Below are 15,596 nucleotides of genomic sequence, written 5' to 3'. Positions count from 1 at the left end.
AAAACTATCAAAGCAACAAACAAGAGGCAAAATAGATAGATAGAGAGAAAGACAAAGAGGGAATAGAACACTAAGAAAATCTTCTAAAGTGTCCAGAACATCCTCTATTTATGGAGGAGTGAAACCCACTAGAAACACATGATCAAGAGATCCCAAAAGATGTGTTTCTTGGGGGAAAGAAGACACAGAAAACTAGCCATTGCTGATATCAAACGCATTATGAGCATTGTGCAAGGAAACATTGCCGACATTAGTGACATGTCAGACAATGCTCATCTAAAACTAGTAAAAACCTCATTAGACGTCAAACAGAGTCCAAAGTATGTTGGAAAGGTCTTGACAAACCCTGACGAATAGCGTTCCTTGGTCGACGTGTATTAAACAAAACCGACATTAGGAAAAAAGACATGCGATGTCTGAAAAGCCTTATTTGACGTCGGCAAAAAAAAAAAATTTCTAGATACAAATCAAGTCTGACCACCAACAAAAAAAAACCATACACTGTAAACACCGGATCAAACTGAGAGGGGGGGGGTGAATTAGCTTCCCTTTTTTTTTTTACGTTTTCTGTAAGCAACCGTGTTGCTTACAGTCCCATCTCGCACCACCAGAATGTGGTCAGGTCTACCAAGACTATAAACCCACTCTGCAAAACAGGGATTAGTTTCCAACAAAAACAGTAGGCAACGAGACAAGATATACGTGGTTCGCCTCACAATATGTGAAGGCTACGTCCACGAAGCAATACCCCTCAGGGTTTCGTATATGCCTAATACTCAACTCAAATACAATAAGCCGTCCCTACGGCCAAGAAACCCCTTACCCTGCTTCAACCTCTCATCTCAGTGAGAGCAAGGACCTCAATCCCAATACAATAATGGTCTCAACCTTACAATCAATCGACCCAATAAACAGATTCAATCACAAACCCCACCCACAACAGATCACACTCTATTTTCTACCCAATACATTCAAAAACAAGAATTAAACCTAGAACAGAGAAGTAATGGTTTGTGATCACGTTTACATCCTCAAAGGCAAACCTCCAACTCCAAACGAATGTTGTGAGATCTTCAATAGAATGAATCAAGCACTCGAATCCATCGCCAACACCAAATCGAGATTTTCAGATGATTTCCTTCGTGCCTCTGCTCTCGAACCACGCCAGAATGGTAGAAGACGACTTCTCCTCGATTTCCTTCTTCTCTAGGGCTCCAAAAGTGCGTTTTCGGTTATACTAAGTGAATATATATACTTTCCAATAAATACCCTTTGGACCGATAGTAAGAAAACGCAAGCCCAAAAATTTGCCTCGGGGGCTACCGCCCTCGAACCCCCATGCCTGCGGCGGAGATACACCCTGTTGACCAACATAATATTGTACCCATAACCATATGCTAATGACCACTGCTGCCAAACCTTGTTGCCAACAATGACAACATTGCCACGAGCACTAACATACACATACAAGGCCCCACTATGCTATGCCACGTCACACCTAGACCCGGCTCAGCGCACGTGCATGTGAAAATAAACCCCAAATCCCTGGAGACAAAAGAGAGTGACTCATTCTTCCAACGAATCCTACCCTTGTAGTTTCCATTGTACAGTATGAACCTCACTTTACTCTCTTCCATAAGCAATGTCCGACTAACGTCAAGGAGGTCTTGGGTTCAAACCTTATGGGAGACAATAATAAGGAAAACCATAAGAGATATCTTGAATTGAAAACGGACCATATTAGTTTTGCTTATCTTTATCATTTTCAGTTACAATAACATTCAAACTGTTAGGCGGCCATTGAATAATTTGTGATATAAAGTAAGGATCAGTTTAATGTATAGAAATTTGAATTTTGGGTATTATGCGAATGGATGGATGGGGTGGGGTTCTTGAGATTCTATCTTTCCATGGAATGAAAGTGATTCCGTTTGTTATCTTTTCTGTTTTAGAAGGAAGTGCAAAAGAAGAGGAGGAAAGTAAGAAAGAGGGTCTCCAACTTGTTTAACAATCAACTTCGTTACAACCGAAAGTTCCTATGATGGTGAGGGATAGAAATAATGAATTTTGGAGCTTGGAAAAAAAAAAAAAATTGTCCAGCAAGCATAGACTAGTAAGTTGTAACCCCATGCCAAGTGTTATTGGTGAAGCTTGATCTCAGTTCAGAAAGCATTGTGGTGATTCTTTGGCTGACCGTTTCAATTTGGAAATGCGCCAGAATGCCCAAAAGTGCATACAACAGTGCCATAGGCGCTAACTCCTGTAGAGCTCGTCGAGATCTTCGATTTGATATATATTTTGTCCTATTTTGGTTCAGGTCCGAACTAGACCAAGTGGGTCTCTGGGGGGTAGTTTTGTATTTTCTGGGTTAGGGTTTTCCTATATATTTTAATTAGCTCTTTGAGAGATGAGAGTGTGAGGGTCTGTGTTTGCTTTACAAAAATAGCGGATTCGTTCTATCGCTCGACCGTAGATGTAGCTTTCCTTCTTGGGGTGAACCACATAAATCTTGTCTTGTGTGTGCTTGTTTTCTCTTTCTCTTTGCATTTCTTCTGCAAAATCGCCATTTTTTTCCATTGTTTTTCTAACACCAAGGTCTTCTTTCTCTAGTCTTCCTTCGTCTAATCAATATGGAGTTAAACCATTTTCAATTCCCATATCCCCCTTTTCTATCTTGAGCAATAAGCCATAGCAATTGATATAGTTTAATTAGAATTTTGTGAATAAAAAGAAACTCCCAAGTGATTGTTTCTTTATTCATGAAGCTCTGCAGAGAGGTTCCAATAGAAAGATTGGATCTAGATGGGTTCCATAGAAGGAAAGAATATATTGTCCCAGGGCGATCTGAAAGATTACAACATTGCACACAAGTAAACAGAATTAGGGAAACAATAGCATGTTGGGGACACTTCTATTGCAGGGAATGCATATTGTTGGGGGGGGGGGGGAGGATTGTAATTAAGTTGTAAGGCAGAGTGTTCCAGAAGTTGAAGTAAGATACTGCATTGTGGAAATATAGCATCCAAACCATACATGAAAATATGTATAACAAAGGGATTAGATTACTTTTCTGATTTGTAGACAAACCAAAGTTGATGCTGACAAACTCAAAGACCAAATATAGCGTTGAGAAACTTAAGGAGCTGAGTCATGGCAATGGACACTTTCCTTAAGATTGTAGATGCCCCATATGGTGCAAGCCGAGTTCTTGTGAATCAGCCTCCAAGATAAAACAATCCTTTGGCCCCTCCAGTAGTCGTTGCACTCTTTTATTGAGTCCCGTCGAGACACGTTCGGATTGTGCTCAATCAAAAAAGGGAATGGAATAACAAGACCATAGTGGCTCAGAAATCCTTTGGCCCCTCCAGTAGTAAGCAAGAAGCAAAACACACACACACACACACACACACACACACACACACACACACACACACACACACATGCACACACGCACACACGCACACAAGCACGCACACACGCACGCACTCACACACACACACACACACACACACACAGAGTCCAGGACGTTCTTTATTCAAGAGGGCGCAAAAGATGTGTCTCTCAGAGAGAGAAGATAGAAAAAAATTAAGTTGTTGATGATGTCTAATGCATTTTGGATGGCCTGTAGTGAAACAACGCTAATGTTGGTGACACGTTGGATGATGCTTATCTGACATCGATAAAACCTTATTGCACATCATGCAAAAGTTAAAGTATGTGGGAAAGGTTGTAACAAACCTCGACGAATAGTGTACTCTAGTCGATGTGTAACTAATAAAAACCAGTGTCAAGAAAAAGACATTCGACATTGGAAAAACCTTACCCAAAGTTGGAAAAAAAGAAATCTAGCTACATGTCATTTTTAGCTGCCAACAAAAAGAAACAACACACATACAAGGCCTTGCTACGCCTCCACTCGGCTGTTCGTGCTCGTGTGTGAAGATAAACCCTGAACCCCCAAGATACGAAGGAGTATAGTGATTCTTTTCTTCCAAGGAATCCTACCCTTGGAGTTCCTTTATAAAATATGAACCCACTCTACTCTCTTCCATAAGAAATGTGGGACTAATGGTTTGAATAAATGTTAATTGTATAGGAAAGGTGTATTCAACAATTGAGTCTATCTGATTAAACAAAACAAGCGCTCTATGGTCCACTACGGTGGTCATTTTGTGCGACCTTGTGTTTGGGCCCAGAGGTCGCACCACACGTGACCAAGTAGCGTTCCTTTTCTCAAAAGAATTTAAAACTTTTGTTTAGAGAATGAATCCAAACTCCAAACCATCACGTTCTATTTATGGTTGACAGAATAAGAAAGTTTTTCATCAAAAAAAAAAAAAAGACAGAATAAGAAAGCTTTTTTGCTTTTTATAAATCCAAGAAAAATAAAATAAAATAAATGGAGCCTAAACTTGTTCAAATATTATTAAAAAAAAAAAAAAAAAAAAAAAAAATCTTGTTGTAACAAAAGTTAGTGAAAAGGCATTCTAATTTTATTTTTGTCTTGAAATCATTTACGGATCGGGAAAACAAACATTTCAATTTCACAAATGATGGTAAGGGATGGTCTGAAATGACAATTCTACATGTGTATTTAGAACATATAAATTTGTCTTAATTCCCAAAAATCATAATCTAATAAATGATTAAATTAATTAATTTTTAGTGGATCGATTATTTTTGTTTTGGTCTTTCTCCTACTCAAGGTTTGAGTGATCTTAACCAACACGAGAATCGTTGCCATCTGATGATTTCAAACCCAATGGGGATGAGTTAGCCGGAATGAACCATGAATAGAGAATAATCGATTAAAATAAAAAACACTCACACACCGGATCTGGATCGCCTAGAATTGGTATCGGCCATCTTGATTCTTGATTCCTAGAACCGTGTTCAATCTGCCAGATTGGCAAGCATAGGTTATACGCAGAATATGTCGTCAGGAATAAAAATCCCTCGTCAGTCATCACTTTTCCCGTGAAGTGTTTTACCCACGGAATTGGGAATAGGCTTCCACGTGGCCACTGCGGGCACAGTAAAATCACGAGACATTCTTTAGCTACTTAGATGGCCACGAGTCGCCAAAAATACAGTTTTTTTTTTTTTTTAAATTTATTTAAATAAAGAATCAGAGGAATAGAGAGAATGCAGAGTATTTGAAGGTAGAATAAGCCACATGACCTTTCGGGTCCCCAGCTGACTTAATGTGTGATGCCAATTTACACACACGAGGGAAAAATTAATCCATCCACCCTGCCCTCTAAATTCTAAACCTAAGTTAAACGTAATCACAAAAGATTTGATTTATATTCTTACAATCTTCTAATTTTATCATATTTCTTGTATTGTTTGAATGTCTTCCCAAGAATCTATAACCCTTTTTATTAGAGAATCTCCCTTCATTTTTTTATTGGGCGAAAGAACACTATCTAGGTGGGTATGGAGTTCTGCCCCCTCAACTAAACACATGGCACACGTCGATCATTTTGCCCGCCAAGAACAGCGTATTCTCTATCCCTGTTTTATTATTAAACCACAACTCCACATTAGCATTTTTTAACTACCCATCGAAAGAGCGATTAGTTAAAAGGATAAAAATCCATCACTAGCCATCCACATACAATGTACTCCAACCAAACAAATCCCTATCAAAGGTTCTCTACCACGTGTGGAGAATTCCCATCCATCAGATCTTCCACATCAGCTGATCAAGACCCTTCAAAGTGGCCAATCTGTAGTTTTACTCTCCCAGTTTAAATACCCAAGTGGGGGCTCTATATTTTAGCACGCCATCCATCGGTCAAAGGCTCTTGTGACAAAGTAGTAGTGTAACGCTAACAGAGCGGGCATGGAAGAAGATAAGGAAGGAGGAGAAGGTGTTAAGTACAGAGGCGTGAGGAGGCGACCATGGGGTAAGTTCGCCGCCGAGATTCGTGACTCCACCAGGCACGGTGTGCGTATGTGGTTGGGAACTTTTAATACTGCAGAGGAGGCGGCACGAGCTTATGATCAAGCAGCTTTTCGGATGAGAGGTTCATTTGCCATTCTCAATTTCCCTGATGAGTACACTTCCTCTGTACCACCTCGTCCTGCCTCTTCGTCTTCTTCTTCTTCTTCTTCTTCGGCTTCAATGCATCAGAACAGAGGAAAAGAAGTTATTGAATTCGAATACTTGGATGATAAGTTGTTGGAGGATCTGCTTGGTTCTGAGGAGAAGAAGAACAAGAAAGGGTGAGCGAGATGATGCAGCGCATGGTTATCTCCCGGGCCGGCCACTTCTTTCTTTGTTTAACTACTTTTCCCGATCACCCTAATCTTCTCACAGTCACAGTCTAGTGTTATACTGATGTAACATGGATGCGCTGTAATAATATAATATAATATATGGCGGGTTTCTAGCTTGTCTAAATAATAAATAAAAAATATTAAATAACATCAATCATCTTCCAATGTGAAAAGCAAAGGAAGTTGTTTAAATTGTCAAAATCTTGAGTTTCCCACAACTAACGTACCCCACCTTGAGATTGACATGGTATAAGAATGTTCAATCCATATATAGTGCATGTAACTCTCAACAACAACTGTATTTTTGTTTGTGCATTCTTCTTGGATAACCACTTTATACGGACAAAGGATGACAAACTAAGATTGGGGAAAGAGAACGCCACCTAGTCGCTCTCTCTCTCTCTCTCTCTCTCTCTCTCTCTCTCTCTCTCTCTCATGCCATAACCTTTGGTTTTGATATCATTTGTTAGGGATTTGGGTAGAACTCATCATCAAAAGCTAATTGTTAAAGAGACGAAGCTCAAGTATAAACCACCCACATTCCCCATTCATGTCCGTGAGACTATTTTCCTGCCTATCGTGTGGAACCCCAACCACCGAGTGATTGATTGCCGGCATTTTATGTCCAAGATAAGTTCAAAATTAGTGATCATACTTGATACCTTTTCCATTCATCACTGTTGTGTTCTTTAAAAGAGAGAGAGAGAGAGATGATGGCTTTTAGGAGGAATTCCTTGTCTTTTTATTCCTTTGGAGAAACTTTCTAATTAAAAGTTTTTCTTCACCCACGATGAAGAGAAGAGAAATAGGATCAGCATTCCCGCCACTGTTGTACGTACACATCTTTCCACCATAAAGACATAAAGGAAAGGAATAAAAATGTCATCTTTTATATATCTGAACAATCTTCACCAAATATTCTCTATGTCATCTGTTTTTGTTGATTTGGGAATCGCATTAAGCTTTTCATTAGTTCGAGTACTACAATTGCATAGACTATGGAAGCACTGCTTGGGTTCCAGAAACTAGATCCCTAAAGCTTAGTAGTTTGTTTTCAATGAAAACTATTTTACAGGTATATATTGCTTGAAGGCAAAAGGAAATTATATTGGGTCAAAAAAGACTTAAATTATCCATACAACATAAAGGCTTGAGATCCATAGTTGGGGTGTGGGCTGTTTCCAAAGGGCCGTTAATAGCCTATTGGACTTGAGGCCCAAAAGGATTTTTAGGGTTCACACTTTACATGGGTTGTGATGGGAGTAATTAGACTAATGGGGAAATCTCTGTAAATATATAGAGGCGTGAGGAAGAGAGCTTGTAACTCTTTTCTAAATTGCCAATGAAAATTGTTCTCATCTCACCGTGGATGTAGGCACCTTTTTGAACCACGTATGTCCTTATATTGTGTGTTTTTCTTTCTGTTACGTTATATTTCTACATCGTAAATAGGTTTCAATTTGTACTTGTACGCCATTTTAAGAAATCATTTTGAACAACAAATTTAAAAATTAGTACAAAAACTTCAATAATCCTATCTTATACCAAGTTTCTATGATTAGGAGGTATTCCTATTGAATTTGATGTAGTTTATCTATTTATGTTTTTTTTTTGTGAGATGTAGTTTAAATGTAGGGCATGAGATTGCTGCCTGATTGCGATTAGACAGCATTCTATTCTTTTAGGGAAAAGGTTTTCTGAGCCACTATGGTAGGATACGCTAGCATCTTTTGTATCTGTCTCTCTAGAAAATAATCTTCCTCTTCGATTCCCTAAAACTATGGAGTATGGCAGATTGGGATGGAGATGTCGACACGTGGCAACTCAGACATCCAATTGTGCCGAGCTCAAGAAAAAAAAGAAGAAGTCAATAAGCTCGGATCGTTGGATGTCCGAGCTGTACGTGACGACATCTCCACTCCGAACTGCCGTACTGCACAGTTTAGGGAATTGGAGAGGATTAAAATCCCTGTCTCTCCTCTTCAAATCGAATGACTTTGTTGCCCAGCTATGTACGATACTATTTTTTTTTTTGGTAATTTATGTACAATACTATTTTATTGTGCCTCATTGATGTTCTCCCGCCCTATATTGCGTGCTAAGAGAACTCTCTATCCTAATATCCTTACGTTTTGGGACCAAAGAAGAACGGATACAGAAACAAAATTTTACAACTAAGCTTCAAATGCAACACCTCTTCATGTTTCATACAGATACAAATCGTAGTATCTTGAAAAGAGGTTCTAATCACTAATAATGACATTTTAATGGCGTTAAGTTTTGAATCAAAACGTTATAATTGTTAATTATTTTTATGGGTTCCATCCATGGGTGGTCCAGTTAAGTAAGCTTGACTGGGTGGCTCTATATTGTGTGATGTGGAAGCCTAGCCAATTTGGCCAGCCCAAACCAGCATCTACTTGGTGCGTTTCAGTTCCAATCCATAATTGAAATGCATATCGGATTTTTTGAAAAGTTAACATAAAAGCTATATTTTCAAATATAATGGTTGTCCATTTTGACAAATCTCACTTTTTTAGGAGGATTGTTATGCCAATTATCATTCACTAACTTTATTCAAAAGTTTCAAAATTATTTCTCATTAGTTGTTCATTTAATTTTGTATATATATATATATATATTTTTTTTTAAATTTAGAAAAAAAGAAGGCTGCTATGTTGCATGGCATTTGCATCCAAACACTGGAAGGGCAAGGTGATTACTTTCCCTCCAATGATGAAAACAAACATTGGAATGTTTTTCAACATGTAAAATTTTAGATTTACGAAGTAAAATTTTTCACGTAATTAAAATTTTTAAGATAAAATTTTACACCGAAACAAGCAGAGCCAATGAGGAATGGTACAAAGTTTAGACAGCTTTTAGATTGTGAAAAGTCAAAACTAGTGAATTCATTAATTGATCCTACATGTCAAGCAAAGTCTATCAAAAAAATCCACACAAAATTGGGGATATGAATAGCATAAGGTGCCATCGGGTCGGTCTAGGCTGGGTTTTTCAATACCTCAGTCCAACCCAAGGTTCTCTTAACTCAACCTAGGCCCAATTTGTTTGGGCTTAGCCCAACTCACCCGGTCTTGGTTGATCTTGGTTGGGATAGGTTACTCCTGATTGACCGTGATAACCTTTATGTACGATGCAATTATGTATTATTATATATAATGTGAAAAAAATCTTGTTGTAACCAAAATTGATAAAAAAAAATAAATTGTACCATTACTTTTTTCTCCATTTTAGATATTGCTTCATCCTTTAATGGGAATAAAACCTGTCATTTCATGTATATATTTATAAATACAAGGTCAGGTCCGGTTGAGGCCAGGGTCAGACTGAGGCCTCAGTCCAAGCTAGACCTATCCCAACCCTGGACCGGAAAAATCTAAGCCTTAGCCTAGCCTAGCCTATGGGTTGAAAAGCCCAACCTCTGTCGGGCTCAGGATGGGTTTGGGGAGGCTTGGGCTCGGTGTTCGTAGTGCCGAACCTGCACCCCTAAATGATCAATAGTGAAGATGAGGGTGGGAAGGTAGGGACTGGGCCACTAGGGAATGGTAGACGCAATGGCTTGCTTGGAGTTTGGAATGTGGAGTGTCGACTGTAGATTCATAGAATCATGGACCATTAAGATAATAAACCATGGACACTACAAGTTTAATAAATGGGCTCAACGAGGAGTTGGGCATCATATTGGTTCACGCTCGCTCTTTTCAGCTCTTGAGTCTAGGGAGGGAGGATCTTTATCGCCCCCAGTATTTGGGGCGGTCAAGTGTCATCGTGCGGCTGGGCACCACCCATGTGTGCACGGTGGGGTTCACTGTGCACACATGGGCGATGCCCAGCCGCATGATACGCACTTGACCTCCCCCAGTACTGGGGGCGATAATTTTCCAGGGAGGGATTAGGCTTTTGTTAAAGTTAATTTTTTTATTTTTAAAAAATATTAACGAAAATTATTTTTTAGGGAAATGGAACGTTAACCGGTGCAGTGCTTGGGTATGTACCTGCGCCTAGACACAGCCCGGTGCAACCCCTGGTCCTTTCTGCCTTTTCAGGGGATAACACCAGTCTTTTTGCGACAGGCTGCGTCTGGGGGCACAAGTACACTTCCAGGCACAATACCGGTTAACGTTTTTTCTCCTATTTTTTTAGTATGTGATTTTAGTTTTGGTCACGTTTTGTTTCGTTTGGTATTTTTTTGTGGGAGGAGGAGGAAAGGAAAAGTTGAGGATGTTTACAGTTAGAAGCATGTTTGACCGATGGGATTATAATGACCAAGTTAGTATGAATAATTTTATTTAAAAAAAAAATTATGAGTCATAAGAGAAGGTTCCTTATTAGCCAGACATCTTATATCAACTAAAAACTAGCCAAGTACAATTACAACTTCATATTATAACATCTCTTGGTCGAGTGCGATATCAGGAGGTCAATCTTCCTCCTTTTTTTTTTTTTTTTTTTTTTTTTTTTTTCTTTCTTTGGTTTGTTGCAAGCATTGATTTATTTGTATAATTATGAAAGAATGTGAAAATTTTGAAAATAGATATTAATTCATGTCTAAAGTACAAAATTGAAAAAAAAATGCATGTCAAGTTAAGTCGCATAATATATATATATATATATATATATATTAAAACGTGGACAAATCCTATACCATATTTTCTTTAATACAAGGGGGCAGAGGTGTTTTTTCACATGGGGAGGAGAGAGATAGACTAATGGGAGTGCTGGCGTAGGTGACACTCCTGGACAGAGATCTTTTTCTCACATATATTATATATGCGACTTAACTTGGCATGCATCTCTTTTTTAAATTTTGTACTTTAGACATGAATTAATATTTAAACTATTTTCAAAATTTTCATATTCTTTCAGCTTGAATCAAAGTCGTTTTAAACGTGCACAAATCCTATATCATATTTTCTTTATGAATTTAGAATTATCTTACATTTATATTTAAATTATTTAGCATTTTCGTTCGCCCTTTTAACTTGAATCAAAATCGTTTTAAACGTGGAAAAAATCCCATATCATATTTTTTTATGAGGTTTTATTAACAATACACATGTCAAAGGTCAATGCATTAGGATGCTATCCACTGGAAATATTTTTTATGACTATATAAGGTTGTTCGAAAGGTTGGGCCAAGTGACACATCAAGTATTTCATGAAAAGAATGGCATGATGAATGAATTTAAGCAAAAAAGTAGAAGAAACATAGATTTGAATGTATAATTGTTAGTCTGAAAAAAAAAATTTAAAACAAAGGAAGATTGAAGACACCTTTTGTGACTTTTTGTATAAACGTGGTTTCTCATGTGCCATCCGATCCTTTTGTAATTTTACATATCTCTTCATGTGTTGTCTTTAATTTTCACACATGTTTTGTGCGCTATTTCTTCATCTTCTTACATTTTAAGCATCAAATTCCTTGAAATTTTTTGGGTATGTGTGTGTTTTTAGCTTTAATTTGGAAGACACAATTGTTCAATTTTTTTATTTTTTTTTTAAAGTTTGAACACAACCCTATAGTACTCGGGGTCCAATAGTCGAGATGCACAATTATTGCGGAGCTAGTGGATTGTTTTGTATTGGAGGTTAATTCATGAAATTCCCAGTTACATGGGTATTTATGACTATTAGAAGAGTATGGCATGGTTTAGCCCATCAAATTTCTAACATACTTTTGTTATAGGTTTCCATACTTAAGGATTCCTTTTTATCAAAATCCTCAGCGGTGCCCTAATATGGCGGTGCACTGCAATGCAGCCTTGAGAGTTCGATACATGAAAGAAGTTTCATCCAACGATGCAAGTTCGATGCAAGGCAGTTTTTTTCTTTCTTTTCTTTCTTCTTGAGCTCGGCACCGTTAGATGTCGTATCTTTCACGTGTCAAGCTCTCAGCCCACACTGCAGTGCACCACCAGATTAGGGCACTGTAGAGGATTTTTTTTCCTTCAAAATGGGGTTTAAAATTGAATTCACACCAACTGAGAGGGGGAAAAAAGAAGAGAAATAGCTCCGGTGTTATGTTTTCTTGCAGGTAGGTTGTGCTTTCTTTGGGCTAAGAAAATGTTTTATTTGAATACGGATCCTCCGCATGCAGGTGAAGGGTCATTCGTTTTCTTTTTTATTATTATTACTATTATTCTTTATTATTTCCCTCTCCCTTTGACAGTAATTTCCCCTCACAAATTTTTTTGATTTTTTTTTAAAAATAACCATTTTTTTTTAAAGCTTTCAATGGTATACAACTATACAAGGATGGAGAAAATCCCTTGGAAAAGATAGAATTACCTTCTATGTGTGAGATCTACCGGAGTCCCTACAAATAATATTCAAGAAGTGGTAGCACCGAGAGCTATGCCTATAACCACTCCCGCTTCTGCTCTTGCTCCAGTCTCAGAAATCACCTGAGATGGCTCTGTCCCCATCTCGAAGAACCTCACCTTCTACGCACGCTACCTATCCCTCTCTCTCCTCTGCTGGTACATCTCCAACTGAGGCAACTCTTCCTTCAAGCGCTCATGGCTCTGTCCCCATCTTCTGTTATGCCTGGTTGGAATTTTCACTGTTGCCTTATTTTGCTCACATTTGTTGCTATTCTCACGTTGGACAAAGAACCAAGTAATGGAAACAGAATACCTTATTCCTCCCGAAGATTCAAAGATTTCTACGGAGAGCTTGTGCCTCCGGTGTTGCAACATCAGATGCACTACGTAGTCGAAATATACCTATTATTGATGGTTGTTTTATACGTTGTGGTTGTAATTAAGAGACTATCTCCCATATCTTATTGGGATGCTCTTTTGCTTGGGAACATGGTTTGGTAGTGTACTTGGAATTGTGGTTCCGTCTAGAGATGATCCTTTCTTATATCAGTGGATTCAACAATGGGATTACTTTTCTCCATATGACAAGAAGATTAGGAAATTGTTGATCCCTCATTGTACCTTTATTTGCTGGAACCTATGGAAAACAAGAAACGATGAGGTGTTTGGGCATCGAAATTGGACACCAGATGAAGTAATACAAGTTTACGTCTCTTTAATTTTGGCCTTCAATGAGTTTTCTAATGTTCAACCTACTACAACTCTCCAAGTGGATACTCCTGCTCTTTCGAACACTGTGCCGTCTTGGACTGCTCCTCCATTAGGTGTGGTGAAGATCAACTGTGATGCTAGTTTACCATCAAACAAATCAAATGGTGGACTTGGCATTATATGTCGTGATTGCCATGGAAAACCTCTTCATGATGTGTCTATTCCCATGGTTTTCAATGGTTCTGCAATTGGTGAGGCTTTGGCAATAAGATCATCACTATTGGAGGCTATTTCGGAGGGTTACGATCATGTGCAATTGGAGTCCGATAATAAGAGCATCATCATTAATCTACAGGGAGGTTTATCTTCTTCAGCGCTTAACCTCCGTCCTATTTTGGAAGATATTACTTATCTTTCCTCTTATTTGGAAACATGTAGTTTTCTTTTTGTTCCAAAGGAGATTAATAGCTTGGCTGACTCCTTGATAAGGAAGGCCCTAATGGTGATGCGTACGATAGTTTGGCCATTTTCAATCTATGGATCTTGGAGTTATGTTATCTTCAGCCATAAGTTTTCACGTTAATAAATAAATGCTATTACCCAAAAAAAAAAAAAAAAAAAAACTAGAATCACACTATTCTAATTAACTTATGCCTACAAACCAATCAAATCCAGGCTGAGGATCATCCTCCTTGTTTGGAGAGATTCAGCACACAGGATTTCACAACAAGTGATAATGGTAAACGGACAAAGAATTGGAGATAACGGATGAAAGTTTCCGTTACTGAGCGGCTACGGTGGGACACGTGCTCGAAAAAGAGGTGTAACTGAACAGTAATACTCTCCATGCACATCAAAGGATCCGGCGCCGGTTTTTTTTTTTTTTTTTTTTTGTGATGAAAGTGTAATCACACAAACCACACATCAATCCCAAAAGATTAACCAGATCCGACGCCGTTTTAATTTTCATGTGTTGTTGAGTTGTTGCCCTTTGTGCCTTGTTCAGACTGTTGTGACCCGAGAAGCTCTTCTAACACCGAATCATCCAAACACTCTAACTCGATCAAGTATTTGTCCTCACTGGAAGCGTGAGAACAAGAAGAAGAAGAAGAAGAAGAAGAAGGTTCAAAAGAAGGGAAAGAAGAAGCAGGTACCCTTAGGGTTCGTGGAAGATACTCCTCAGGGAAGTTGAGGATAGCTTGATTACCCTTAAAGGCGAAAGCAGCTCGATCATAAGCCCGTGCTGCTTCCTCTCCTGTATCAAAGGTTCCCAACCACAGACGCGCACTGTTCCTGTACGGGTTCCTTATTTCGGCGGCGTACTTCCCCCACGGCCGGTAACGAACTCCCCGGTAACGAGACTCTTTCTCTGTCCTCTTCCCCTTCTCTTCTTGTGTCTCATCTTTGTCCTTCCCTCTTTGCGATTCTTTCATGTTCTGTGTTTCGATTAGCTCTTTACCTTCTTCTCACAAACCCTTAACGTCTTCCTCAAATGATAATATTCTATGACAGAGATATATGGCTTCTGTGGAATGATCGAAATATAATTTATATGTTTGGTTTTCAAATTTGGATATTACTGTATTACCTAACGATTAAAAAAATATATAACTTCCAAATTAGCAATTTTTTTTTTGTTTTTTAAATTCTGTCTCTCTCGTTCCCATGTAGGTAAGATCCATTCGATTCTGTTTCTTTGGGAAGTCGCGAGAAACAGAGAAAAGTCAAGAAGTCAACTGTGAGGCCTATCGTCCATCTTTCCTCATTAGAGGTTCAAGAGAGATTTCCACCAAGTGGATCACGAAATACTGAAAAAAAAATAAGGGAATTTGGAAGGGTTGAGCGGCCATCTTGTTTTGCTCAACCCACAGGCCGTCACTTGAATTTCATATCAATCCAATGGGTTGGTAAACGAGATTCAATTTAGAATGCAAAATTCAAAATTCAAAATGTCTGGCAGTCGTCTATCAACCATTGAATTAACATGAAATCCACATGGCGGCCTGTGGGTTGAGTGCAACATGATCACCACTCAACCCCAAGACCGCAAATGATCCAAATCCAAAATAAGGTTTTAGATTCGTTTTTTTTTTTTTTTGTATGTGTGCGTGTGTGTGTGTGTGTGGATGAAAAGATCCATTTTAACTTTTAGAAGAACATATAAAAAAAAAAGGAAAAAGGCATTGACGGTCTCGCAAGTCTTTTTAATTTTGGGTATATACATATAGGGATACTAGGCTACTAGAATTATCA

At 38.4% G+C, this 15,596-nt stretch overlaps 3 protein-coding genes across 3 annotated transcripts in view; 1 reads left to right on the top strand and 2 right to left on the bottom strand.

Annotated features, from left to right (window-relative positions):
• Window positions 1–15,238, bottom strand: part of LOC122645548 (transcription factor bHLH115-like) — a 35,313-nt gene extending 20,075 nt beyond the window's left edge. Inside the window, exon 1 of the mRNA XM_043838861.1 lies at window positions 15,223–15,238. The gene's annotated coding sequence lies outside the window, so the exon portion shown is untranslated. The remainder of the gene's footprint in view (window positions 1–15,222) is intronic.
• LOC122645560 (ethylene-responsive transcription factor ERF098-like) lies at window positions 5,843–6,235 on the top strand. Its single transcript, XM_043838869.1, has one exon. It carries the CDS (start codon window positions 5,849–5,851, stop codon window positions 6,233–6,235), a length of 387 nt encoding a protein of 128 aa, XP_043694804.1. The 5' UTR covers window positions 5,843–5,848.
• Window positions 14,303–14,776, bottom strand: LOC122644323 (ethylene-responsive transcription factor ERF098-like). The gene has a single exon (XM_043837922.1). The coding sequence runs from the start codon at window positions 14,774–14,776 to the stop codon at window positions 14,303–14,305; it is 474 nt and encodes a 157-aa protein (XP_043693857.1).
• Window positions 15,239–15,596: the final 358 nt, after the last annotated feature.

This window comes from Telopea speciosissima, chromosome 1, assembly GCF_018873765.1.
Source record: "Telopea speciosissima isolate NSW1024214 ecotype Mountain lineage chromosome 1, Tspe_v1, whole genome shotgun sequence".
Classification (NCBI taxonomy): domain Eukaryota; kingdom Viridiplantae; phylum Streptophyta; class Magnoliopsida; order Proteales; family Proteaceae; genus Telopea; species Telopea speciosissima.
The sequence above is the reverse complement of the archived record's forward strand: the minus strand, read 5'-3'. Positions and strand labels throughout refer to the sequence as shown.

Bases quoted from the DNA above. Each gene is read 5' to 3' on its own strand.
- LOC122645560 (XM_043838869.1), top strand. From the start codon at position 5,849: ATGGAAGAAGATAAGGAAGGAGGAGAAGGTGTTAAGTACAGAGGCGTG.
- LOC122644323 (XM_043837922.1), bottom strand. From the start codon at position 14,776: ATGAAAGAATCGCAAAGAGGGAAGGACAAAGATGAGACACAAGAAGAG.